Raw genomic sequence first — 27,446 nt, 5'->3', positions numbered from 1 at the left:
CGGCCCGATCCCTCCCTCAGCCCGGCCCGATCGTGTCCCGATCCCATCGCGATCCTATCCCGATCCCTCCCTCAGCCCGGCCCGATCGTGTCCCGATCCCATCGCGATCCCATCCCGATCCCTCCCTCAGCCCGGCCCGATCGTGTCCCGATCCCATCCCCATCGCGATCCCATCCCGATCCCGATCCCTCCCTCAGCCCGATCGTGTCCCGATCCCATCCCGGTCCCGATCCCTCCCTCAGCCCGGCCCGGTCGTGTCCCGATCCCATCCCTATCCCGATCCCTCCCTCAGCCCGGCCCGATCGTGTCCCGATCCCATCCCTATCCCGATCCCTCCCTCAGCACGACCCGATCCCGTCCCCATCTCGATCCCATCCCGATCCCGTTCCCATCTCTCAGCCGGGCCCCGATCCCAGTTCCGATCCCGATCCCAGTGCCGATCCCACCCCGATCCCATCCCAGTGCCCATCCCGATCCCGGTCCCGTCCCCATGTAGCCCGCTGCCCGCGTGGCTGAGGCAGGTGAGTCCCCGGCGGGCCGGGATCCCTCCGGGCTGTCTCAGCTCTGCTGGGAAGCAGTGGAAATGGGCCCTGTTTTCTCCCGCTGTGAAAAATCCCCCCCTGCAGCTCCCACAGCAGTGTTTCTGTCTTCTTGTAGGCTTCTAGCACCATTGCTGCTCTGCCCAGCTCCAGCCCAGCTTGGGGGGCAGGAGTGCCCTGCTGTTCACTGTTTTTTAAGGTTCCCTCTGCAGTTTGTGGTGACAGATTCCCCGCAGAGGTTTTGGGGACGAACATCTGTGTCCAGCATCAATGGGGAGCACTTGCCAGTGGGGTACAGGCGTTGTCCCAGTGGCCTGGGCTGGCTGCAGCACTCCTTGATCCTTGGACTGCCAATTCTCTTCATATCTTTAACGTTTTGGTGTCAACTTCATTTAGCAAAGCATGTATTTCTCTAAAATTTAATTCAAGTCATCTCCCCCATTTATTTCCCTCCAGTTACTAGTGTTCTCTGCTTACAAGAAAACACTTTCTGTGCATACCATGAGGAAATGCTACATGAAAGTGAGAATAAATTTAAGTGAGGTTAAATATGATCAAAAGGAATGCATTATGATAGAGCTTTATACAACACTTGAGTGCAGTAGGACTCTGCTTTTTGAGCTCACAGTAAATTTCCAAGGCCAAACAGAGCAGATTTTCATATTCAGAGTGTGTTGATGCAGTGTGCTAACAGGATCTGTTGATGTCATATTATCTGCAGGCAGCTATGGGAGTGACACCTCTGCTAGCCAGACCTTCCTCCAGGCTTGGCAATCTGTCTGCTGCAGGGATGCCCAGGCTGGATTTGCGGAGGCACCAGCCCGTCAGATGAAGCACAGGAGCCCTGAGGAGCAGCAGCAACACCTGTGAGTACCATTGTGGCCACACCTGTGCACAGAGGGCAGGTGTGCAGCTCCCCAGCAGGCACCCAGCCCTCCCCTCAGCATGGAATCATGGAATGGCCTGGGCTGGAGGGGGCTTTGGAGCTCAGCTCATTCCAGCCCTGCCATGGGCAGGGACAGCTTCCCCTGTGCCTGCCCAGCCTGGCCTTGGACACTGCCAGGGATGAGCCTTTCCTGAAGTGCTTTCCTGGATTCCACAGGTGGGAAAGGCAGTTTGCCTCTTAGGTGGCATCCCCAACATGTGCTGAGGATGGTTCTTCAGGAAGAGTGGAGATCAAGGTTGGTTTCTTTGTAAAACAGGTTAAACCCACATTGTCCCTGCCCATGGCTGTGGGGTGGAACTGGATGGGCTTTAAGGTCCCTCCCAACCCAAACCACTCTGTGATTCCAGTAGAAAGCATCAGTAATTAATCAGTGCTGCCAATCATGTGAATTTTTGTTTTTTAAGAGCATGCTTAGGGTTGTATAAAGTAGTTGGAAACTGTGGGGAAAATTAAGTTTAAGATGGTTTCAAGATTTAGATTAGTTATTATCTCTGCCCTTGCCCAGATTTCTTCCTTCCTCTCATTTGGGTAAATTTGTTTTGTGTTGTGGTGGGATGCAATTAAGTCTTTTTGTTCTTGGTTTGGCTTACATGGGAAGGATGCTGTCATTTTGGAATGAAATCTGCCCAGTGACCATCTGTCTCCCCATTAGGATGAAACAGGACATTGATTTAGGCAGCGGAATGATGAAAGATTTTCTTGAAAAAACAAATGAGCACTTTGCTTTTTTAAAGCCCCTTCCACTGGCAAACTGTGGCTCCAGGCAGAACTCTGTGTACAGTGAGAGCTTCATACCCTGGGTGTCACAGATGCTTCCCTAAAAATAAACAGGGCCACCACTTTATTTATTTGGCAATAAATGAAGCAATTCCAGGTTTTGTTGAAGTGCCTGAATTTGCATCCTGGCTAAATCCTCATTCAGGAGCTGTTGGAAATGTGAGGCATCAAGGTCAGAGGGGCAGTGGCTCTGTGACCCAAAAGCAAAAGTTCTTTTGGTAATAGGAAAATGAGTGCTGTTGTCTTTGTAACTTAGCAGTTAGGTTTCTTACCAAATTTCTTCTGAAGCTCAGCAGCAGTGTTAAATAATCTGAAAATACATGGACTGTCTACTCTGCTCTCGCTTTTTCTCCAAATTTATAAAGTGGACTGAGGCTGGAAAATTTTAAATGAGGGCAGTGACATTTCCTGGCAGGATTTGCTTTGTTTATTTTATTGTTGCCACTTATGTGTGTATAGACTCAAAGCACCTTTGTGTCAGATTACTGCAATGTATGATGCAGGAAGGGATTAGTGTGCTGAGTTTGGGATCAGCTGATGGGGAATTGTTTAAATACAAAGGAAAACCTCCTTTGGGTGAGCGTGACACTCATGAGCTGAGCAGCTTCTCCCTGTGTGTGAGAACTGGGTGAGTGAGAGGCTTTCCAGTTCTCCTGTGCACTGTGCTTTCCCTGAAACATTCTGTGGTGTCTGAGGTTTAAAACTGGAGCCATAATCTGGCTGTGTTATTTTCCAGACAAATCAGTCCCTCCATGTGCTTTAGAATCCCAGAATGATTCGTGTTGGAGGGGACCTTAAAGCTCATCTTGTTCCAAGCCCTGCCATGGGCAGGGACACTTTCCACTGGAGTGTAGCCCCCAAAAGAGGTGCCAAGCATTTCTAAAAGTTGGGAATTGCTGGATTTCTGTAGCATTTGCTGTCAGTGAAGGCAGCTCAGCGTGTAGCATATGTGACCCATTTTTTGATGTCTTGAAATGGTCTCATCTGCTCCAGTTTCCTTCTTTAGCATTTTTAAGGTTCTTGTGCCTGTGGACCGCATGAATGAAATCATGTCTAGGAATAGATTCAGCCTTGCTCAGCATTTATTCTGGGAACAGTTTGGAACTGGCCACTTTTGAAAAGCAGCATCAGAGGCGCTGTTTGGGAAAAAACCACAGCATAAAGGCAGTCAAGCAGTCGTTTCCATGTGGGACAGTGAGCTTGTGTCTCTTGAGCAGCAGCCCCACAGTGGCTGTCCCGTGGTCCCACCCTGGGGATGTGAGGTGAGGTGAGGTGCAGTGGGATGATCCTGGTGCAGTTCAGCAGGCTGGATCCCTGTCAGTGGGAGGGAGCAGGCAGATGGGATTTCTGAGGCAGGATGTGTCATCCTGGCACCCACCCACGGCTGTGCTCCATCCCTCAGCAGTGTGGGGTGGAGGGCTCGGGGTGCTGCTGCCACTTCCCACCTGTGTCTTCTCCAGGCTTCCCCACTCCTGCAGCCTCCAGCTTGGCAAGCACCTGGGCCTGAGCCACAGGAACGTTTTAGCCTGTGGTGTGCTGTCAGAAGAGTTGACCATCCCTGTGCTGACTGCTCCTAAAATGCTAATACCTAAATTAAGAAGGATGAGCTAAAGCTGAAGTGCCACGTGAGGAATGTTTGGCTGAGGGAATAGAAGGGGGTGTTACTGACTGCTTCATCCTCTGGAACAGTTGGAGATTCATGCATCCACAGTAAATTTGTGTTATCCAGCTGACCAGTCATAGCTCAACCTGAGCCTGGTTAGAAAAAATTCTACCAAGTTTTTTTCCTAATTTTAAAAACCTTAGGAAATGGGAAAGACAGAAAGTCATGAACAGAATGAACACAGCGAGGCAGTATCCTGTACCCCTCAGGAATGCTGGATCCAGCAGCACACAGATGGATGAATCCCAGGAATAAAACATTTCTAGTGTGCTCCCACACAGAATTCTTGTGGAAAGAAATGTCCAAATCCAGATTCTCATTTGCAGAGCAGAGCATCTCCTACTCACAGCACTTCAGGCTGTTTCCAAGAACAGCTGCTGAGCAGAGCAGGCATTTGGCTGTTTCTGCATCTTCCTAGGGCTGGTTTTATTTAGGTGTTCTGCAGCCTGGGCCCACCCAGCTGCTCCCTGAGCCTGACATTTTGGTTCATCAGTCCCTTCATCTTACAAGAAAAATGTGTTGTTGGATTTAGCATTGATTTTGCCCATTTGGTTACATTATTCTCAGTTTAAGGTGTTTACACTCCTGTTTCCCTCCTTGCTGTTTGAGTCTGCAGAGCCTGGGAGAAATTCAAATTTACTTTTCTCTAGTACAATTGACCTTTTCCAGGGATATCTACAGAGATCTTAATTCACACCTTCAACTTCTCCAGGAGCAGCTCTTAGCTGCTTTTCAGATGTAAAACAGGCCAGTGCTGTTACCTTCCAGGCATCCTTTTGTTAATTTGATGGAATTTTGGGTTGAAGAATGAACTTTATTTGCATGTAGATAGTAAATTACCTGTTAATAAAACAAGCAAAGTGTTAATTACATTATTTATTTGAATGTAGATAGTGACCTGCCTGTGTGCTAGGTAGAACTAGCTGGTGATTTTAGAAAATATTTCTCTTTCAGTTGGCCAACACTGCATTGTAAAGGAACGTTCCCATATTGTTTAGTTTAGAAAGGAATTGGCCTAAAGGAGAAGGACTAAAACACTGCCATCCACACCTTACTGCTCACGTGGTGGCAGGATCCTCCTGGGGAGTGTTCCAGAATCATCATTATCCTTAAAAAGTCTCAAAAGTTCAGTGGTGTTTTATGAATCAGTTTGTCTTAAGGATTGGTTAGTGCTGCTTTGGCCTTGAATAAGTTTCCAGGGTTGACATGGATTTAAGAAACTTCCACGAGAGGGTGCAGCAGTTCAGCAAAATCCCATCTAAACCCGATGAGCCTGTCCCCACTGTGGGCATATTTTGACTCATTTCATGTATTAATTTTTGTATTTACATCAGCTTCCAAATCGGATGGGTGCTTCAGCAGATCAGCTCAATGTCCCAGAGTGTCTCCCCAGTCTGGTGCTTTTTGGTGTCCAGTGTTACCTGGTCTCAGTCTGTCCCTGATTCCCTGCAAATGCTCACTACATGCATTTTAAAAATAAAGTGTAGGGATTTTTATAAATATTATTGTTTTAGTTTGGAAGCATCATTAATTTCCCCCTCAGAATGGTCCTGCTGCAGAAGGAAACTCCATCTAGGAGGCTGAGTTCTGGAGAAACTGCTGACCTGAGTGTGAGTGATAGAACAGAAAGAGAAAAAAAGCTCTGTGCCAAATGATTTCTTGTTCCATGAGATAGTCAGGAGCTCAGGAGTGACCCAGCTCTGGCTGGATGGTGCTGCTGTGCTGACATCCTGAAAGCACAGAGGTGGTGTCTGCTCGTGGCCAAGGGTCAGGGTCCACTCCTCTGCCTGGGGCACTAAAATACCTCTGCAGAAATGATTAACTCCTGACAAATTTGCAGGAAAAGGGCCCACCTTGGAAGCATGTGTTCCCTGTCCAAATTCATCTATCCTAACCACTTCCTGAGATAAGATTATTTGATAGTGAAATAACCAGAGGTGTGGTGATACTCATGTATAATACATGACTGATAAATGCTGTTTTCACCAGACTTGATATTCAGTAGCAGAAACAGCATGCTGTGCTTTCAGAACTTTTAATTACTAGTACAAGATGTTATAAGAGGGAGAATCTGAGACCAAAGAAATTATTTTGGTTACTGCCAGCTGCAAATGTAGAAGTTGGTTCTGAATTCAAATGGTTTCATTGATTATTTGGAACCACTCTAATTTTGGGACTTTTCTTTTGAGCAGTGTAAAAAAGAAAAATATGAGGTTTAGTAAAAAATCCCCAACACACAGTGAGTATGTAACCAGCATGAAAATTTTTATTTTAAAGACTAGCACCACCTTCTTCCATTGACCTGCTCTAGATTATCCTGTATAAATAGATAAGGTCTGAAGATTAATAGAATGAATGAACAGAACGAAATGAATGAACAGAAATTAATTAATAAATTAATTTAATGAATAGAGAATTTCATTTTGACATGTTTAGACTGTGACAGTTCTGCCTTCTTTGACTTGAGGACCGACCAGAGCAGGAGGAGCCCAGTAGGTGTCAGTCCAGCCAAGGCTTCCTGAGTACAGCTGTGAATGAACTCTGCTGCCCTCCTGCCCCTTCCTTCCCATCAGTGAACCCTGGCTGGCATCATTTCCCATCACAGAAACACAGCCAGCACATCACAGGTTCCCTTGTCCCTCCTGTTAACTTTTAATTAATGTCCCTCCTGTTCACTTTTAATTAATGTCTGCATCGTTGACCTTTCCTTTCCCTGGGAGGTCACCTCCCCTGGCTGGCTGGCAAAGGGTAGAGCTTGGGGTGGTGTTTGCAGGGGATTAGCATTTGCCATCAAGCATTGGGATGGAAAAGCACAAATCCAGGCATTGGGAGCTGCCCTGAGGAGAAGAATTTGGGAGCTCCAAATGACCTGACCTGGCCCAGAACCTCCCCTGCCCCATGCCCTGGGCTGAGCCCCAGCGTGGGCAGCAGGGGAGGGGAAATTCTGCCCCACTCAGGTGAGACCCCACCTGCAGAGCTGCAGGTCTGGGGAACAACATCAGGAGGACGTGGAGCTGCTGGAGAGAGGCCAGAGGAGGCCAAGGAGATGCCCTGGGGGCTGGAGCTCCTCCCAGGGCCTGAAGGGGCTCCAGGAGGCTGCAGAGGGACTGGGCACAAGGCATGGAGGGACAGGACACAGGGAATGGCTCCCACTGCCAGAGGGCAGGGCTGGAGGGGTGAGTGGGAAAGAATTCCTGGCTGGGCTGGGATTCCCAGAACAGCTGTGGCTGCCCCTGGATCGCTGGCAGTGCCCAAGGCCAGGCTGGACGCTGGGGCTGGGAGCAGCCTGGGGCAGTGGGAGGTGTCCCTGTCAAGGCAGGGGTGGGAATGAGGTGAGATTTAAGGTCTTTGCCACCCAAACCATTCTCTGATCCCTTTGTTAGTCGTCAGCACGGTGCTGTTTGTTGCCTGGTGTGAAACACTAGAAAGGACAATGAACTTTCCTGTGCTGGGATGTGTTCTAGGAAGTGAAGAATGTTCATTGTGCAAGAGTTGAGGTGGAAAAGGAGTTCTGTCATTAGAAAAAAATGTGTTGGAGCCTGAGAGCTTTGTTGTTTTATCACAAACATTTAAGTCAGATGTTTCCCCTCTTTTCATCAGCAATCCAAGTGTGCATACTGATTATCCTGTATTTGCAAGTCAGAGTTGTAAATTGCTGTATTCAGCTGGGGCCGTTTACCATCTGAAAGAAATAATTAAAGCTTTCTTTCTCTTGCTTAAGATTTAAACATGTATTTAAAGATGAGATCATGCTTTCATGGTGGTCAGAGTTTCTTTCTATATTTGTGTGGGGCAGCCTCAGAAATGGGTGTCTGAGGGTCTGGTGTGCTGTGTTTCCTTTAATTATATATTTGTTTGGGGAAAGATGGTTATTCCAGGCTCTGTCTTTGCCTGGTTCCATCCTCCCAGCCCCGGTGCAGCAGGAGCTGTGCCCACCCCAGTGTGCAGATCAGCCATATGTGCCTCTTATTTATAGCTCATGCGTGAAGGGAGCCATTCCAAAGTGGTAATTTCTGTTCTGGCGGTGGCACATAAATACAAGTGTGTGTGAGCAGCTCCTTCTCCCTGAACGAGGATGTGACACATCCCAGTCACCCTGCTTGGGAACCCTCCAGTCCAGACAGACTGGGAGGCTCTGTCTGATGCTTCAGACACTCAAGAGCTCAATTAATTTATAGATGATAATTTGTTTTCGGCTCCTGCAGATATAGATGCCACCTTTACTCAGCCTCTCCTGAGTCATTCTCCAACTGCATTGGAGAGGGACTATTTACAAGGACATGGTGGGACAGGACAAGAGGAAATGGCTTCAAACTGACAAAGAGTAGGTTTAGATTGGATGAAATCCTCCCCTCTGAGGGTGGGGAGGCCCTGGCACGGAGAAGCTGTGGCTGTCCCATCCCTGGAAGTCCAAAGGTTGGATCGGGCTGGGACAGTGGAAAGTGGGACTGGATGGGCTTTAAGGTCCTTCCCGACCCCAAAAAGTCTGTGATTCTACAGAGCTCCATTTCTGTAATTTGTTGGGATAATGGCATAGCCTACCTGCACTCTAAATGCAGCTGTGCAATATTTTCCAATTGTGGTGTACAGTTTGTGCCACCTTAAAACAAGCTTCCTTACAGCTGCCTTTGTTTTCTGTGTAATTTCATAAAGTCACTGGGCACAAGGAATGAAAGACTGGCTTTAGAAAGAAAACAAGAACATGAGTTGTGGAAGCCCCGAGTGGTTTGGGATGGAAGGACCTTAAAGCTCATCTTGATCCAGCCTCTGCCCTGGGCAGGGACACCTTCCAAAGGTCAGGTTGCTCCAAGCCCCATCCAACCTGGCCTTGGACCTTTCCAGGGATGGGGAGTCACAGCCTCTCCAGATGATACAATAGGTGTCATCAACACCAACGTTACATTCTGAAGTTATTGCCTCCTTTACAAGTGACCTTATCTGGCCGTTATTAGTGCTGTGGATGCATCGGCTGTGGTTGGTGTCCGTGTGAACTGCTGGCCGTGCCCTGCTGGGCTTTCTCCGGGAGCAGGCAGTGATTCAGCAGGGAAGCATGCCAGGCCGGCACGGACAGCTGAACCGGCCGTGCTCCCGCACACGTACAGCCAGACGGTGACAGCACGGGCACGGCTGGGACACAGGGAGGCTGGCTGCTCTTAACCAGTCCCACCTACAAAACACTCTGTAAACAAACAATAGCTGCCTCCAGTGCGTTACCACAGCACGGCTTGCGTTGGGAAGGGACCTTAAAACCAGTCTCATTCCACCACCCTGCCATGGGCAGGGACACCTTCTGCAGGTTGCTCCAAGCCCCGTCCAACCTGGCCTTGAGCACTTTCTGGGCTGGGGCAGCCACAGCCTCTCCGGGAAACCTGTTCGACTCCACGCTCGCTTTTCCGGAGTGTGTCACCGGCAGGAGCACAGCCCCGATGGGGGCAGCGCCGTGCCAGGGGCTGCGTGTGGGTGCACCAAGTGAGTCAGGGTGACTTTGTTCCGGGACGGGCTCCCTGTTTGTCTCCTACTCATTAATTAGCGCGGCTGGAGAGCTCGGCGGCGCGGGGAGGCTCAGGCTGTCGTGCTTGCCTTCCGTGAGGACGGTGCGTTCCTCCGTGCTGCGTGACTGGAGCGCCCGGGCTGACACGGCTCGTTCCCGGCGCGTTCCCGGCCCGTCCCCGGCTCGCGTGCGAGCCCCACGCACGCAGCGCCGTGCTCGGGGACATCGCTCCCTCCCTGCCGGCCCGAAACGAAACGCTCGGCGCGTGATAAATGAAACGCGAAGGGGCCTCTTGTCCTATCGCTCTTGGGAACGGCCTCGGGCGGCGCTTTCGGTTCTGCCCGCTGACACCGGCGCGGGGCGTGCTGCAGCCTGGCCGGCGCCGCGGGGGGACCGGCCTCGGGGCGGGGAACCGGCCCTGCCCGCCCGCGCTCCGCCCCGGCCGCGCTGCCCTCGCGGCTGCCTTGGCAGCGCTATTTAAACGGGCGGCAGAGCGAGCAGGAGGAGCCGGGCGAGGCAGGGCGGGATGCGCGGGCGGACGCGGCCCTCGGTGCGGACACGGCGGTGCTGACCCCGCACCGGCCGCGGTCACGGTGTCCCTGCACCGCCCGCCGCGTTTATTGCATCTCCCCCCACCAGAAAAGTGATTTCGCTCTGGAGTTACCGTGGATTTGGGTCAGAAAGCGGGAGCAGCGCCGAGGGAGCCCGCGCCGGTAGGTCCCAGCTGCGCTGGGCTGGCTGCCCGGCAGCTCCGCCGTGCTCAGGTTCTGTGTCTGGGCTGCCGCGTCCATTGTTCGTTGTTGAAGCGCGTCTGACGGCCGGCGGAGCGGCTTTCTCTGCGCAGGAGGTGCGGCTCGCGTGCGGTGGCGAGCGCTCGGGGAGCGAGCCCCCGGCAGGAGAGCGGCGGCTGCGGGAGCATCGCTGCGGGAGCGCTCCTGCTGCTGCTGCGGCACGGAACGCCGGCAGAGCCTGAGCCTCGTCCTTCCTGCCGCTTTATTTTTAGAGCCGTTGGGGGATCCGGCTCTGCTCACTGAGGCGCTTCTGTAAAAATAGCAGCCAAACTTAAATGCTTGTCGAGCGAGGAATATGAATGTTGAAATAGCAGCAAAGGTATGGCTGAAGGAGATCAGAAGTCACTTGCTCAGCACCTTGGCGCTGCAGTAACAGCGGGAACGTCTCATTCTCTCCGGAGTCGAGGATTTTTAAACCTTTGGAGTTACCTGAAGGTGCCTTTGGTGGTTTGGAGGAATTGCCTGGTGTCTGTGGAAGAATAACAGATACGCTGATGACTTTGGGGTTAACTGCCAAACAGATATACCAGTTGCTTTAAATTTAATCTAAAAATGGGAAAACTGGAGAGGCTCAACTTTTTTTCCTGGCAGTTCTGACGTGCTGTTTCCCAGGGAAATGGAAAAGGCTTATAAATGAATGTTCCAAAATACAGAAGGCTCAATGAGAAATTTTCCAGGGCAAATCATCAGTAGTAAGAGATTATTGCCAATTTCTCTCTGGTTTTTTTGGATTTTGTTTTGAAGTGAGGAGTAACTTTGCTCGGAATGCATTTATCCAGGAAGTAATCCTTAATGTGCTCCACTCTGAGCATTGAGCCTGCATGCGAGATTGAAGAAGGTTTAATTAACTGTAATCAAATATCACAGGATTCCTGATTAAAAGGCATAGCACTTGCTTTTGGTGACGTGCGAGACGCACTGCTTATTTGTGCTTTAAAATAATACAATTCTGCAGCTTGCAAGTAATGCCTTTCTCGGTTCCTGAGTAACCATCACCCTTCCGTTTGCTTCCCTGCCCAGTTTTAATTCCTGGTGCCCAGCGTGGCGAGAGGAGCGCGGTGTGTCACAGCGGGTGGGACGGGGACGGGGACGGGGACAGGGCAGGGACGGGCTGAGAGCCCTGCGTGCCTGGGAGCCCCGGCAGGGTGGCACGGTGCAGTCCGTGGGAAGTTTGCCGTGGCTCTCCGCAGCCAGCGGTTCCGCCGGGCCGTGGGAGGTGACACGAGGGAGGACACATGCCAGTGGAACGGGAATGTGTAGGTTTGCTCCTCCGGTGGGAGAGGAAATGGTGCAGGAATGTCTGAAATGCGGGGGGGGACGTGTCTCATGCTCCTCAGGTCTGTGTGTGAGGGAGGCACAGCAATCAGCGCTGTCGTGTTCTCTTCTGTGGGATAGAGCGAACCCGAGCGCTCCTGTTTGTTGAACATCCTGACAGGGAGGAGGCGTCGGACCATCCCCCTTTCCTGCCCACCCTCGGGGGACTGCGTGTGCGTGCCGGAGTGTCTCAGAGCCTGCATGTGCGGGGAGAGGAGGAGTGTGGGTTTGGGATTAATTAGCCGCAGTTTAGCTGTTTTCATGCTTTACGTGCCTAAGGGCTACCCGCAGTCACAGCGAGGGGAGGAGTTTGCTGTTGCTGGCTCAAAATCCTCTCCAGGGGTGATCTTGTTCGTGTCAACCATGAGCAATTAGAGAGATTAACTGTCTTGTTTTCCTTTCTGCCCTAGGTTGGTTCCTGGGAGGCTCTGGGACGTTTGAAAGTGATTCGGAGAGAGCAAAGTCTGTGTCCGATGGACGCCCAGCCGCAGCCGGCGTGCGTGGTGCCCCAGGCTCCCTGCCCAGCAATGAAGTGCTCTCCTTCAGAGGACTTTTCTCCCCGGGTGAGGCTGGCTGAAAAGATCTCCCCGGTGAAGCCTTGCTTCAAGAAGAAGCAGCAAGTGCAGAAGAGACTGGACTCACAAACTCTGCGGGCTCTGCGGCCCATCTTCACCAGCCTGCTGGGAGCTGGGGCCTTGGACGGGGTCTTTGTGCCCCGCGGCCAGCGTGGTGGCCACGGTGATTTATGTGAACCTGCTGTGAAAAAGACTCTGGACCTCGGTACCTCTTGCCCCCAGACAGAAAATAATGTGACTGTGCTGATGCCAGCAGCTCCAGATGTGCAGGGTCAACTGCCAGGAGCTCGTCCTTCCCCCGGGCACCCTGAGCAGGACGTGCAGTCAGGGGAGCAAGGTTTCTCCCCAGAAACTCCTGGAACTGCTGCTGATAATGGTAATGAATCATTCCAGGATCATCCTTTGCACCCAAGTGCTGGTGATGGTGCAGCTTGTCCTTTGTTCCCTGACAAGGTTCTGGAAAGCTACACATCTGGCTTACTCCAGGAGAACAGCTGTCCAATGCAATACAACTTGACCCCAAGCAATAAATTCAGTGCTGGGATATTCCAGGACAAAAGTGAAGAAGCTTCCCTTGACCTGGTGTTTGAGCTCTTGAACCAGCTGCAGTATCACACCCACCAGGAGGACGGGATTGAAATCTGTGTGGATTTTCTCCAGGGCACTTGTGTTTATGGCAGTGATTGTCCCAAGCATCACACAGTGTTACCCTATCACTGGCAGGTGAGGAGGACAGCAACCCAGAGGTGGCAAAGTGTGACCAACGATTCCCAGGAGCACCTGGAGAGGCTTTACTGCAACCCTGACAATGACAAGATCAAAGTCAAGTATCGGTAGGTAACTGAATTTACTCCCTTGCTGGGAAGGGTGCAGAAATATAACAGGATGTGCCTTTTTTTCCCTGGTATTTGTATCCAAGTGTGTTATAAACTCTGGCATGATGTTTCTCAATTTATATCCAACAAGTTTAACTGGACAAAAATTTTTGTACACTTGTAAAATTGTTATTTAGCATCTGGAATGTGTTCTTTAAAGCTGGAGGGCTTGGAGTGTGTGAAATCAGAAAACTTCAGCACTGTAGGAATTCAGAGACTGTTGTGGAATGCTGTGCTTGTTCTTGGCGTTCCTAATTAGTGTTTCCTCTGTGTTGGACAAAGTGGCAGCATGAAAGCCTTGGCAGCGCTGGGGACAGGGATGACAGAGCAGTTGCTGTGTGTCACTGTGAGCACAGCCTGGCTGTGCACTCCCAGCACAGCCTGCATCATTCCACCCCCAACAGCTAAAGCAGAGGGGAGCTCTGCAGGGTCCTAGGGAAGTGTCACATCACTGTCAGTAAATGGGGACGTTCCAGTTCATTCCCTGGGAGCAGCCTGAGCCACACGGTGGCTCAGAAATGCTGATCATCTCCACTATCACAGCAGTTATTGAAGTTATTGTTTTCTCTCTACAGAACTTGTTTATTGACTCATTTTCTAAAATTAGCCAACAGCTGTTAGGTTGATGTGGTTGTGTGACCTGTGTGGGCTCCTGCACCCCGGGAGCTAAAACTTCTTCAGTTTCTCCCCTGCAGGTTCCAGATTGAGGAGCACTGGGGAACAGTGATGTTTGCAGGGTCCAGTTAGTGCAGGGTGCAGACTGGTTTGGTTCTGTTGTTTTTTTTTTTTTGGAGGAAGTGTGTGGTGCACGTTGTGGCAGGGCAGATAAGAGAGGAGAAGTTTGCCAGGCTGGCACAACTCCAGTTCAAAGTGACATTTCTGGAGTGAAAACTTCACACTGCCTTTGCCACCTGAATCCGTGGGGGTTCTGCTCACTGCCTCTTCTTCCTTTCATTTCCTGAAGGAAGGATATCCCTACTCTCTCAATATTTTATTTTCATTTATTAAGCTGAGATTTCTCATTTGGCACTGGACCAAATCTAGTGCTTAAAGTCAGCGTGAGTCTTTACTTTCACTTAATTTGATGTTGGAGTAGACACTGAATTCAACCTTTGTCATAGATACAAACTGGTTTGGGTTGGAAGGGACCTTAAACAGTGCCAACCCTACCCTGGGCACCTTCCACTGTCCCAGATGCTCCCAGCCCCAGTGTCCAGCCTGGCCTTGGGCACTGCCAGGGATCCAGGGGCAGCCACAGCTGCTCTGGGCACCTGTGCCAGGGCCTTTTTAGTGGTGGCAATATCAGAATATGGATGCCCCACACTGAAAATGAAAATGAAGTAGGATATGTAGTAGGGAACAAACTGTATTTTATAGAATTGTCTTGAAGAAATATGCCAGTCTAATAAAAATTGAAAAATCTTCTAAGTGCATAGCAGATAAAATTTGCTGTATTTTACAACAGAGGAACTTCTATTTCCCAAGTATTAGAAATGATTTCTGAAAACAAAGCAGCACAGCCAGAGACAAGCCCATTAAATGATTTAACTTTGAATTCTGTGTAAATGAGCCAATGGTTTTCTTTTAGAAGTTGTGTCACCAAATCCATCAGTGCACACGAGCTCTGTCCTGAGGGATGGACTTGGGAATGATTAATGGGAAAGGATACAGTGCTTGGTCATGGCTTAGTCACCCCCGGGCTGGGAAGCTGCTGTGCAGTGACATCTCCCTGCACTGGGTGTGCAGGTCCCAGCCTGCTGGGGCTGGTGGCACATGGATTTCTGCCTGTCTGATCCAGCTGGGGACAGGTGTGTGCCAGGGACAGGACGTTCCCTGAGCATGAGGGAAGGGACAGGAGCAGCCTGGGCTGGGCACAGCCGGGTGGGACACTGCCCTCAGAGCCTGGGGATGCTGACCTGGCCTTGCTGGGCTCAGTGGGTTCTGCCAAACTGCAGATTCACACTGGCTGTTGGGGAGGGTGGGCAGGCCCTGGCACAGGGTGCCCAGGGAAGGTGTGACTACCCCTGGATCCCTGGCAGAGCCCCAGGCCAGGCTGGACAGGGCTTGGAGCAGCCTGGGACAGTGGAAGGTGTCCCTGCCATGGCAGGGGTGGAATCAGCTGATCTTTAAGATCCCTTCCAACCTTGGAAGAGCTACATGGCTGGATATGTGTCAGTGAGACCTTTGGAGTGAAGCTCTATTTAAGACCAGAGCTTCTGATTTCAAACTTTGAGTCTGATCCTCCTTGGATCTTTGGCTTGCCAAGGTTTTAAGCCAGCATTTGAGGTGGGAGGTCAGTATTTTAGTGTGCATCATCACCAGCTGCCTCTTATGCAACATCACCTTGTGAGGAGAACCTGGCAAGGTGTGGGGAGCCCCAGCTCCCTGGTGGTCACTCAGGCTGGTGCCAGTGTCCCTGTGCCCAGTGTCCCTGTGCTGTGTCCCCTGGCAGTGGCAGCCCGGAGCTGTGCCCGTGCCCTGCCAGCGCCGCGTCCCCTGGTTCCAGCATTTTTTGTTAAAGCCATTAATCTGCCGTGGTCAGACGAGCTTTGCAGGCCTGTCTGCTCCCTGGCAGCCAGAGGAAACGCCTGCTCAGCACTCTGCCTGGCCAGCCAGGCTGCTGCTTGTCCTGCTCCGTGTCCCACAGCGCTGGGGTGTGGTGAGTGGGGATTGCCACGATCCTGGCACCGGCGCTGTCCTCAGGGAGCTGGGCCCTTCCAGAAAGTGCTGGCCATCAGCCCAATTAGGGAATGAGCTCTAAATTAGGGTGTTCTTCAAGGAGATATTTATATAAACCTTCCTTCCTCTTAATTATTGGGATGAGTAACGATGGAGATAAGTTATTGAGATGAGTAATGTAAAATACACATTAAGTCCTTGCCTCTCACCTAAGGGAATGTGATCTCAGAGGAGTGGTAAACCTTGTTTAGTTACTTTGTAATGCAACTCCTTCAGCTGCTTCTTGCAGTTTGGCCTCAAACTAGTATCATAAATTACTTATGTGTTTTTTGTATTCTTGAGTCTGCCAAGTGTGTCGAGCCCCATACCAAGCTATCTAAACAAATGAGGGAACATCAACTTAAACAGGTTAAAGTACTTAGAAGCACTCAGTTTTCTTCATGGATGTGAGGAGAGGCCCTGGGAGAAGTTCCAGCTTTCAGCAAAGAGAGAGCAGTGCCAAGTGCTGCTTTCCAGCAGGAGATACCCACGTTGGGATATTTTAAGATGCTCTTTGCTAAGGAGAAATACTTGGCTGAGGAGCTGAGCAGGTTTCCCCACACACACACACCTGTCCCATCATGCACACATTGCTTTTCAAAACAAGCAGCAGCATTAGAGATTACAGGAGGATTTGTTTAAAACAACTCTGCAGTTCCTGACCCATCAGTTCCCCCTGCTTTGGCTGAAAATTCCACTTTTCCTCTTGGCAAAAAGGGCTCCCAACTTGCCTGACAAAGCAGCTTCTTGCTATTGCTTTGATTTCTTTCCTTTTTCTTTCTTTTTCCTGTAATTTCTGTAAGTTTATGGAATGGCTCCTTGTAGCTGGGAGAGAGGCCAGGATGGAATGGCTGCAGTGGGGGAAAAGCAGGTGCTCTGCAGTGGGACGTGTCCTGCTGGGAGCTGCTCTCCCTGTGCTCCCTCCTGGCCCCTGCGTGCAGCCAGGAAATGACAGGACAGGAGGAACCTCAAGCTGTCCTGGGAAGGTTCAGCTCGGGTATCAGCAGGAATTTCTCCTGGAAAGGGTGGTCAGGCACAGGAAGGGTCTGTCAGGGAGGTTTGGAGTGCCCATCCCTGGAGGTGTCCAAGGAATGATGAACATGGCACTCGGTGCTCTGGGCTGGGTTGGACTCGGTGTTCTTGGAGGGCTTTTCCAACCTCAGTGACTCCATGACTCTGTAAATACAGAGTGTTCCCCTGGAGTTATCAGGGGCATGTGGAGGGACTGGGAAGGAGAGGCACGGACACAACAAAATGTTCAGGAAACTGGTTTTCCTTCATTCCTCTGTGTGTGGGATGGCTGCTTCTCTGGTGCTGACACAATGTGCCTGACGTGTTAGAATCATACAGAGCACGGTGGAGGCATTTCAGGATGGAATCATGGAATCACAGTGTGCTTTGGCTTGGAAAGACCTTAAAGCCCATCCAGTGCCACCCCTGCCCTGGCAGGGACACCTTCCACTGTCCCAGGCTGCTCCCAGCCCTGTCCAGCCTGGCCTGGGGCACTGCCAGGGGTGGGGCAGAGCCACAGCCTCTGGGGCAGCAGCTGTTTGGGGAGTTCTGCAGGTCCCTGGCCAGCAAAGAGTTAAATTTCAGAGGTTTTCCGAGTGAGCCACACAGTGACACAGTGTGTGAGATAAGGCATGTGTTAGTGATAACAGGGAGATGGGAAACCAGCTGAGAGTCCCTGTGCCTGAGTTTGGGGGAGGTTCTTGGCTATACCCTCTGAGTGGCTGGGAGCTGCTTTTCATTCCTTCCCAGCAGGAATGCGAGGCAGAGCCTCGGATGAAACTCCTGTGAAGTGATTTTGGAAGTGTTTGCCTTGTGCTGTGCGGGCTCCTTGTTGCTGCCCTGGCAGCACCATTTCCATATGAAATGGAACTCCTTGGCTTCGAGCTGTACAAAGGCAGGGAGCCCCCAGCGCTGCCGGCCCTGCTCTGGGTTCCCGTCAATAAACAGCTTGCACTTCGGGGAACAGCTGTCACCTGGCTGCAGGCTGGGCTCAGGCTGCTCCTGGCCATAGAGCAGCCCTGCCTGACACGGAGATCAGGGCTGGCTCTCCGGAGCTGCTCCCAGGCGGGGCAGCAGGCACGGTGCTGTGACAGGAGTGCCCTGCCAGCCCCGGGCACACAGAGGGGCTGGGACAGTGCTGTGCTCAGCAGGAGCCGTGATCGGGAGGTTCCTTCCTGCTGGCTGCTCCGAGCTGCTGAAATCAGGAGGGATTTGAGCTGAGTGATAATTGGGAATCTGATTCCTGTAGTCGTGTGCACACAGGATGGTTTCTTTGGGGAAGTTGGTTTTGGAAAGTGTGATGAGGAGCATTAATTTTCAGGAAAAGCCTGGAATGACAGGACAAGGGGAAGGAATTTCCACTGCCAGGAGGCAGAGATGGGTGGGATGTTGGAAAGGAATTCCTCCCTGGGAGGGTGCCCAGAGCAGCTGTGGCTGCCCCTGGATCCCTGGCAGTGCCCAAGGCCAGGCTGGAGCAGCTGGGACAGTGGAAGGTGTCCCTGCCTGTGGCACTGGGTGAGCTTTAGGGTCCCTCCCTCTGCCAGCTCTGCAGCCACTCAGAGCTGCTCTTGTGCTCCTCTAAAACATAAATAGTTTAAGATGGAAAGGACCCTTAAAGGTCATTGAGTCCCACCCCTGCCCGGAGCATCTTCTGCCGATTTAGCAATGAAACAAACAAAGCAACCTCTCCCAAGCACATCCACATCCCAAGCAGCTCAGGGCCCCTGGAGACCAGCAAGCACAGGACACTCTGTTTGTGCTGCCCTGCCCAGGGTTGGAAGTCAGAAATAGAGTGCCTGTGCAGTCCTTGGGAGAGGGGGATGTGTTCAACATCCTCATTGCTGTGGAGTTTGAGAACTTACTCCTGCCTACACCTCAGGCCCCTCTGACCCAGCACCTCGTGTTCAGGAGTGGCCAGGAGTGGGTTCCTGGGAAGAACAAACAACTTCTGGTACAGTCTCTTCTCCTCCAGCAGCCCTGCCTCAAGGACTTCCTGATCCAGAGCTGGGGGGTTACATTACTATTGTTGTTGTTGTTGTTGTTGTTATTGTTATTATTATTATTATTATTATTATTATTATTATTATTATTATTATTATTATTATTATTATTATTTTCCCTGCCAGGCATTCATCCAAGCTGTACACGTACACACACACACATACATATACAGGCCAGTGTGTCAGCAGTTGTTTCAGGTTCACAAGCTGCCCCCCGGCTGTGAAAATTCCAGAAGATTGCTTTTGCAAGCACCCCAGTCACCAGCTGTAAAGGCAGGGAAAACAGATTTCCAGCCTTGAAAGAATAAACAGAGGAAAAGCAGCAAAGTCCCTGCTTTTGGGCTCTTTTGTCCCCTGAGGATGGAGCCTTTCAGCTGAGAGGGAAATGTGTCTGCAGCATCTTTCCCCAGTGTGAGGTGTCACCTCCCACGTGGCCCAGGGTCACCACAGAGAGCAGCATGACTTGGTGAGAGGGCAGATGCAGTAAAATCTGAAACTCACGTGCTGCCCTGGCACTGGTGCCCCTCTCTGGGGTTTGAACTGAGAGGCACTGATAAGATCAGGCTCAGAGGGGTTGTTTGTGCTCTTGCCCTGCTGCAGAGGTTCCTGTGTGCCTGGCACAGCCCAGTCCTGCTTCCTGCTGTGCTCCCACGGCTGTGTTGGTCAGAGCTGCTGATGAACATCCCTTGGGAGCGTTCCCTGGCCTTTCCTCCCGCTGTGCCTTTCCATGGGAGCACATTTGGCTCTGCTGTCTGAGCTCTGCTGTTGCTATTTCAGTACCTGTGCTTCCAAATTAAACCCTTGGTTGGGTGCCCAGCCCTGGCCCAGGCTGCCTGGTGGAGCCCCATCCCTGGAGGGGTTTAACAGCCCTGGGCACGTGGCACCTGGGGACATGGGTCAGCGGTGGCCTTGGCACTGCTGGGCATGGTTGGACTCAATGGTCTGTGGGAGCTTTTCCAATTTAACCAAATCTGTGATTTCCATGATCTTTCGAAGCCAGTGTCCTTTAAGTGATGTTTGGTTTCATGCAGGAGTTTAAACACTCAGCCCCCCACCCAAAGCTGGGCCCACGTGTGGGAGAGCCCTTCCCCTGCAGCTTCCATCGAGTGCACAAAGGAGATAAGACCTGCTGCCTTGGTGTCACCAGGAAGTGTCAGTGCCTGCCTTGCCTGTGCACTGCCTGAGCTCAGCGTGGCTCCCCCAGCCCTGAGTACAAAAGCCTCTCGTGCCTCGGGGGCCCTTTGAAGCCCCTGAGTCCGGGGGCCGTCAGGTTGTTGCTGGTGCAGGGAGGAACTGGTTGAGTCAGAGAGAGAAGCTCAGCAGTTTCAGCAGGCAGGGAGCTGGGCTGTGAGCCGTGCTGTGTCTCACAGCTGTTCTGGTGGGAGCAGCTCTCATTTCCTGCTGGGCCCTGCTGCTCGCAGCGTTTCTGTTTTTCTCAACCTGTTTGCGGTAACTGGCGCCACGTCCCCGAACTCGGAGAGGAGCTGCAAACCACACGTCCTCCTCCGAGAGCACTCACAAACTGATTCCTCTACTCATCTGTGTGTACGTGACGTCTGGAGGGCGTTTGTCCTGCTGGGGGGAAGGAGCCCGGGGGATTCACGGGCTGGGCTGCAGTTCTGCACAAGGATGGAAGGGAGAGCCCAAATATCCTTATTTTGGCTGCACCAATCTGAAAAAATCTATCAGTGCTAAAACTTGCCAGTCAGGGAACCTGCTCAGGGCAGTGTCCTGCAAAGTTTACACCTTCTGTTATTTCTTACATTTAGGGAACAGAGAAAATGAAACTTATTAGCGGGGTCATGTTCTGCTGTTGAGAGCTCGTGGAGTTTTATTTTGAATTGTGCTGTTCTGCAGCACCAAATTTGGGTTGTGTGCCCTGTTCTTCTGAGAGTTCAACGTGCTCATTCTCTCTGTGCAAACAGTTCCACTGAACTGCTTTATTTTATAAATAGAGACCTTTATTTGGGGAGTTGGTGAGGAGAAATTCTTCAGAAATCTGTTCTCACCTCTTGAGTCTCTGTGGTACCTTTAACAAGGGCACTTGGTGCCAGGACAAGGGGAATGGCTTTAAACTGCCAGAGGGCTGGGCTGGATGGAATATTGGGAAGGAATTGTTCCCTGGGAAGGTGGGCAGGCCCTGGCACAGGTGCCCAGAGCAGCTGTGGCTGCCCCTGGATCCCTGGCAGTGCCCAAGGCCAGGCTGGACTTTGGGGCTGGGAGCACCTGGGGCAGTGGGAGGTGTCCCAGGGGTGGCACTGGGTGGGATTTAGGCTCCCTCCAACCCAAACCGTTTTGGGATTCTGCACCTCAACTGCTGGGTTTGAGGTTTTGTCCCTCTACCATGTGTTTAGTGGCATACAAAAGGTGACAATTGTCTCTCCCATTTTCCCCAGGGGCCAGGAGTGCTGGGTGGATCTGAACCTTATGAAGTTTTATGAAAGTGCAGAGTTCGACCAAATGCGGCGCCTGTGCACAGCCTCCTGCCCCAGCTCCAGCTCCAACTGCTACACGGTGTGGAAGTACTTCTGCAGGGACCACTTTGGCTGGAGAGAGTACTCCGAGGTATGGCCCTTCCCAGCCCTGCTGCTGGGCTGCAGCCCCACACTCCCCACGCAGCACGCTCTGGGTACATCCATGTTCAGCCTGGTTCCTCTGCAGACACCCAGGGAGGGGATGTGGGGACCCTGTGAGGATGAGGAGAGTCAGTGTTGAGCTGAGAAAGCAGTGAAGGGACAGCTCTGCTGCCCTGGGTTGTGGTTCTGTGATCCTGTGACTTGAATTACCCCGAAAGCTTCAGAGACATGAGGGCTGGCCAGAGTGTCCCTCTGGGGAGCAAACCAGCTTGTGGCAGTACCAAGGAAGCCCTCCTGGAGCCTGGTGTGGTTTTATGGCAGTGGAGCAGCTTCTGCAGCCTTCAGAACAGCACCTCCATTTACCTTGGCAGCTTTCAACTGATTTCCCTGACCCTGGAGCTCTGCTGAGGCAGGACATGCACTGCCTGAGCTGTGGGGTGCAGCCCTTGGGCTGATGTTTGGAGTGAAACCTCATCAGTGCTGGCAGTCCCAGAAATAACTCCTGGGTGTAAGACCTGCAGAGAGCTGGGCAGAAATACCACAAATAACACAGGGAGGGTGTTTGAGCTGCGAGGAGAGCTGGGTTTGTGCAGTGTAGAACAGGAATATGAATTTTGGAGCGTGTGGTTTCTCATGTGTGCATTTCCCTTCCCCATTTTCCCCTCTTTTCTCCCCCATTTCTCCCTGGTTTTCCCTTATTTTCTCCCCTGTTTTCCCGTGTTTTTTTTCCCGGTTTTGCCCCTGGTTTTCCCCTGGTTTCTTCTCATTTTTCCCCTGGTTTTCCCCTGTGATTTCCCCCCATTTTTTCCCCATTTTTTCCCCATTTCCCCCACTGTTTTTCCCCCCTTTTTCCCCCCCATTTTTCCTCATTTTCCTCCCATTTTCCCCCCATTTTTCCACCCATTTTCCCCCCATTTCCCCCCCGTTTTTCCCCCCATTTTCCCCCTGTTTCCCCCCCCATTTCCCCCCCATTTCTCCCCATTTCCCCCTCCAGCCCGTGGTGAGGCTGATCGAGGAGGCGAGCTGCCGCGGGCTGCGCGAGGTGCGCTTCATCACCTGGCACAACCAGTACATCCTCAACATCAAGGATGGCTTCCAGCAGAACTCCTGCTTCCGCAGGGAGATCAAGAGGAGGCCCCTGCTGCGCTCCTGCCTGCTGCTCATGCCCTTCCTGCAGTAGGTATCCCCAAAAACGAGCCATTCCCACTGCTCTCCACGTGGGGCTGGCTGGGGGAGTCGTGTTCCTGAGCTGTGACAGGGAGCAGGCACTGTTGGGTGGGAAATGTCAAGGAGAACCCAACATCTGGGTCATGCTGGCAGCTCCTGCCACTTTCCAAAGGAACATTTTTATCTGAGATGCTCCTTGTTTAAATTTGTAATGTACCTTGTGGATGTTGGAACGTCAGGTTTGCCAAATTCCTGTCCATTTTCCAGCATCCTGGGCTGGGGAGGTGTCCCTGCCTTGGCAGGGCGTGGCTCTGGATGGGGTTGGAGGTCCTGCCAGCCCAAACCATCCCGTGCTGGCTCTGTGGGAGCACTGGGTGTGCTCACAGAGCCCTCACCCCTCTGGGCTTTGGTCACAGCCTCAGCACACGTGGGCTGGGAGGTGGTTTTAGACAGGGTTTTACAGGAAGGAAACCCCAGGTTATCAGAGAGAAGCTGGAGGGTGCCAGTGACACACCAGGAGTGGACTTGCTGGTTCGAGCAGTCCTGCTTCTCATCCTAATGAAAAATGAGGATTTCAGGGCTCCTCCTTGTGTTTTGCTGCCTGGGACTATTTTACCACTGCTAAAATGATGCAATTCCCAATAAATTCCCAGCTAATTTTGTTGGACCTTGAGGGCTCTACACTCATGAGGGATTGACCAGAACTGTCTGTGCCAGCTACCAAACCCACAGACTAAAATCTGAGATTCTCTTCTGCACCAAACTTCATTCTGATTTTATTCATCCAAAGACCTTGTAAAGCTCACTTAAAAACAAGGATTCTTGGCAAGAACAAGAGTATTTTAAATATTTATGGGATCTCTCCTTCAGGAGTCAGTGTTGCCTCCGCTTCCCACATGATGCTACCTGAGATTTGTTCTTTCCCTCACCTCCCACCTGCTTAAATCTGTTCTAGAATTGGAAAAGAATCCTTGAGTAGGAATGAAAAATGTTGATTTTTAATGGCTTCCCCTGTAGAATAAATAACATAAATATTTTACACTGGTCAGAAGAACTGAACAAAGTACACCAAAGGATTGCAGGATTTTTATTGGATTTGATTCTTCCTCATTAATCCATGATTTACTGGCAATCTCTGCTTGCTCTTCCAGTCCAGTGTGAGTAGTGAGGCCCTACAGGAATATTTTCATACACATTTGCCCATCAAAGAGAAAAAACAAATTAAAAACAAATGCCCACTTTGGTATTTGATTGCTATTTTATTAGCAATTTGTAGAACAAGTTTCTGGGTTTCTGCTCAACTGTTAACAACCAGTGAGAGAACTTGGGGTTGAGTCAAATCCATGCAAATGAAGGGAATCCTGGCCTTGGCCTCGAGCAGGAGGGAACAGCCAGAGAACACTCAGAGAGTGTTTCTGCCCTGAAAAGTGGGAGGGCTGTCAAAGCTTTCCATGTGTTGATTTAAAAATAGACCTTTTTCCACTAAACTTCCCCTCCCAACGCTTTTCCTTGGGTTTGATTTGGTTTCTGGCCATCTGTGGGGTTTGGAGAGCAGCTCCACCCTGGCCTGGCAGCAGCCAGTGGCTCTCCTGCTGCCTGCCCCGGGGCACTGAAGGGTTGGCAGCTTTTCCCAGAGAAATACTTTGGGAAAATCCTCCTTGGTGGACTTTGGAGCTGGCCCCACGTGTTCCTGCAGCTGCAGGAGCTGTGCTGGTGTGAGCCAGGGCCCTGCAGGTGCCACATGGTCCCAATGATCCCCTTTGGCACAGGAGGGAGAATCCAGGGAGTGAGGAGTTACTCAGCTGAGTAAGGGTTGCTCACTCAGGTGGGATCAGGGGAACATAAACCACCAAGGGCACTTCTCTCAGTTCAGCAGCTTCCAGAGTGTGAGGATTCCACAGAGCTGCTGGGGGTGGGAGCAGGGTCCTGCTGGTCTCCTTCGCTGGGTTTTCCAAGGGTTTTTTCCTGGTATCCATGGGGCTCCTTGGCCACAGCTCCCTCCCTCAGCCCTGCCTGTTCTCCAGGCAGTATTCCCAGAGGAGGGCCAGGAAAATAACCAGCTGCAAATGCAAATCCACCTCTGGCTGTGTAAATGGCAGTGAGACTCTTCCTGTTTGGGAAGGGGCCTTAAATCCCATCCAGTGTCCCCCCCTGCCACAGGCAGACACTTCCCACGGTCCCGGGGTGCTCCGAGCCCTGTCCAACGTGGCCTTGGACACTCCCATGGTTATCAGAGGCTTTTCAGCCCTGCTGGGGATGAACTGGAGGTGACTGGAGGCTGCTGAGGGTGTCTGAGCACAACCTTTGTCCATCCCCAGGACCCTGGGTGGCAGCTCTGCCGTGCCCTCGCCGTGCTCCGACCCCGCTGCCGCGCACGACTTGTCCCCAGCTGCTGTCACCCCTCCCAGCTTCTACCCCGAGACCTGGATTGGAATGGATCCAGCTCAGGACTTCATCCAAGTGCCTGTTCTGAAGGAAGACAAAAGCTACAGAACCATTTACAACCTGTTCCACAAGACTGTGCCAGAGACCAAATACAAGATTTTGAAAATCCTGCGAGTGCAGAACCAGTTCCTTTGGGAGAAGTATAAAAGGTAAGAGAATTGCAGATCTTTAATAATGGATATTCCTAGAGGAGGAGTTTTGTAAGAGGGATTTGTATCTCCTCTCACAGCCGAGCTCTTCCAGAGGGTGATACCGTGATGAGACCTGCAGCGAACACTCACCTTCATTCCCGTTTTGTGTTCCAGGAAAAAGGAGTACATGTCCAAGAAGATGTCAGGGCTGGACAGGATCATGAACGAGCGGCACCTGTTCCACGGCACGTCGCAGGACGTGGTGGACGGGATCTGCAAGCACAACTTCGACCCGCGCGTGTGCGGCAAGCACGCCACCATGTTCGGCCAGGGCAGCTACTTTGCCAGGAAGGCCAGCTACTCCCACAACTTCTCCAAGCGCTCCCCCAAGGGCGTGCACTTCATGTTCCTGGCCAAGGTGCTCACGGGCAGGTACACGGTGGGCAACCACACCATGAGGAGGCCGCCGCCCGTGGAGCCCGGCAGCATCACCAGCGACCTCTACGACTCCTGCGTGGACAATTACTTCGAGCCCCAGATCTTTGTCATCTTCAACGACGACCAGAGCTACCCCTACTTCATCATCCAGTATGAGGAGGTCAGCAGCACCGTCTCCATCTGACGGCCTGTGCTGCTCCCTGCCACAAACCTCTCAGCTGGCAGCAGTTTGTGTGGGGGAGGTAAAATCTGGACACTTCCTAACTGGTGGAATGACTTGGAAAGGAAGGTCACTGAGGTGACCAACTGTGCACTTGCTGGTTGATTCCCTATGTGGAAATTGTACATATTTTTCCATTGTTTATAGTTGAAAACCTGTGCCTTTTGTTATAAAACACTGTTTATTTATGTTAGTAAATATTCATGTTTCAGAATGTGTCCGTGCGTGTCATTCCAGTGGCGTTCTGTGCCTGTCACACCCTGATCTCTCAGCATTTCAGCACTGCCACTTCTAGGGACTCAGAACCACATTTCATCCCAAGGATGTTAAATAAGACATTCCCCCAACCACTACTTTTTATGATCGTATTTCAGAGAGACGGGGGGAGAGATCACAAACCTACCCCCTGCTCATACTTTGCATTATTGAACAGGACAAGACAAACAGATCATTTTCAAAACTCAGGAAGAGAATAGCCTGGTCTGGGGGGAGGGTGTAAAATCTGGGATGGCTTCCCAGCAGGAGCAGGGACACACAGTCTGTCACTTGTTGGTGTCCCTGCCTGTGCAAGGGCCGGTGCAGGATGGGCTCTAAGGTCCCTCCCCTCCCAAACCACTCTGACTGGAATTTTCACCTCCAGGCCTGTGGTTTGGATGTACCTGAGGTGCCCTGTCCTCACTGGGACCTTTTCCAGGAATTGTGTCCCTCTGAAGGCTCCTGCTGCAGCACAGGTGTGGCTGGGATCCCTCACTGCCCTGCAGGGAGCTCCTGTGGGGCTCAGGGGATGGGGAGGAACCCTCAGGCTCTGTGTGCTGGGGCTCCCCCCAAACCCAGCTGTGCCTTGTGACAACCTGCTCCAGTCAGCTTCCTGGGGCCTCAGGGAAACCTGTTTTGCCGTGGGAGAGAATTCCCTGCTCCCACCAGCACTCCAGTGCTGGTTCCTCTCCTCTGGGTCTCTCCTGCTTGCCTGGGACCAGCTCAGCTGCAGGTGAGCAGAAGGGGAGGCACCACCAGCTGGATCCAGTGACCCCAGCCTGGGGAGCTCCCACGGGAGGTGGAGACAGCGGCACGGAGGGTGGGAGCTCCCAGCGGGGATGGGCAGTGTGGAGCTGCTCCTGACCACAGCTCAGGTCCCACGGGATGGCTGCAGAAAGGTACCGGGGCCAGGGAGGGCTGGGGGCTGCCTCGGGAGAGGTGGAGTCACCAACGGGCTGGAGGTGTCCAAGGTGTGGCACTGGGGGGTCTGTGCAACTCTGGGGGTCTGCACCGGGTCTGAGGTGGCTCCAGAATGGAGATTTTGGGTTGACTTCAGAGCCAAAGCCCTGAGATGAGGGTTGCTGTTCTGTGGGCTTGTGTTGAGTCGTTCCTCGCTCGAGGCTGGGCCTGGCATGAGCAGGATGGGAGTGGGAGGTGGCACAGCTGCTCCTCCCGAGTGGGGACTCTGTGTCCTCTCCCACTTCCCACAGGCAGGAAGTCAGCTGTGTTTTTCCTTGGATGTTGTCGTGGGGTTTTGCGTTTCTGGGTCCTTCTCCCCCGCAGCCCCGTGCCCGGGACACTCCCTGGGAGGGTCTGCCCCAACCTTCCCTTCCCTTCCCACCTTCCCAGGCGCTGTGGGATGCGGAGGGAGGCGCCGCTGACACTGTACTGAAAATATTTATGGTGTTTCCTTGCCAACGTGCTGGGTGTCTGAGCCACCCTGCAGGGCTGAGCCCGCGGCGGCTCCGCCTCGGTGACACGGCCTGGGGTCCCCTTCTGGGCCACCTGAGCCT

The 27,446-nt window shown here is 52.1% G+C and overlaps 1 protein-coding gene across 3 annotated transcripts; it reads left to right on the top strand.

Moving 5' to 3' along the window:
- The first annotated feature begins 11 nt into the window (after positions 1 to 11).
- TIPARP (TCDD inducible poly(ADP-ribose) polymerase) lies at positions 12 to 25,891 on the top strand. 3 transcript variants are annotated; one of them, XM_059855879.1, is made up of 8 exons: positions 12 to 521; positions 1,261 to 1,405; positions 1,642 to 1,720; positions 11,932 to 12,929; positions 21,097 to 21,265; positions 22,271 to 22,452; positions 24,762 to 25,037; positions 25,194 to 25,891. In XM_059855879.1, the coding sequence occupies exons 4-8, from the start codon at positions 11,995 to 11,997 to the stop codon at positions 25,639 to 25,641; spliced, it is 2,010 nt and encodes a 669-aa protein (XP_059711862.1). In that variant the 5' UTR covers positions 12 to 521; positions 1,261 to 1,405; positions 1,642 to 1,720; positions 11,932 to 11,994; the 3' UTR covers positions 25,642 to 25,891. The 3 variants fall into 3 exon arrangements, with proteins under 3 accessions (XP_059711862.1, XP_059711864.1, XP_059711863.1); XM_059855881.1 differs by lacking the exon at positions 1,642 to 1,720; XM_059855880.1 differs by lacking the exons at positions 12 to 521; positions 1,261 to 1,405; positions 1,642 to 1,720 and adding an exon at positions 9,910 to 10,129.
- The last annotated feature ends 1,555 nt before the right edge of the window (positions 25,892 to 27,446 follow it).

The sequence above is a fragment of the Haemorhous mexicanus genome, chromosome 10 (genome assembly GCF_027477595.1).
Source record: "Haemorhous mexicanus isolate bHaeMex1 chromosome 10, bHaeMex1.pri, whole genome shotgun sequence".
NCBI lineage: Eukaryota > Metazoa > Chordata > Aves > Passeriformes > Fringillidae > Haemorhous > Haemorhous mexicanus.
The sequence above is the reverse complement of the archived record's forward strand: the minus strand, read 5'-3'. Positions and strand labels throughout refer to the sequence as shown.

What these genes read in the sequence shown, in the direction of transcription:
- TIPARP (XM_059855881.1), top strand. Translation starts at nt 11,995, where the DNA reads ATGGACGCCCAGCCGCAGCCGGCGTGCGTGGTGCCCCAGGCTCCCTGC. An exon ending in AAGATCAAAGTCAAGTATCG is followed by an intron (nt 12,930 to 21,096) that starts GTAGGTAACTGA and finishes CATTTTCCCCAG; the next exon opens with GGGCCAGGAGTGCTGGGTGG. An exon ending in GCTGGAGAGAGTACTCCGAG is followed by an intron (nt 21,266 to 22,270) that starts GTATGGCCCTTC and finishes TTCCCCCTCCAG; the next exon opens with CCCGTGGTGAGGCTGATCGA.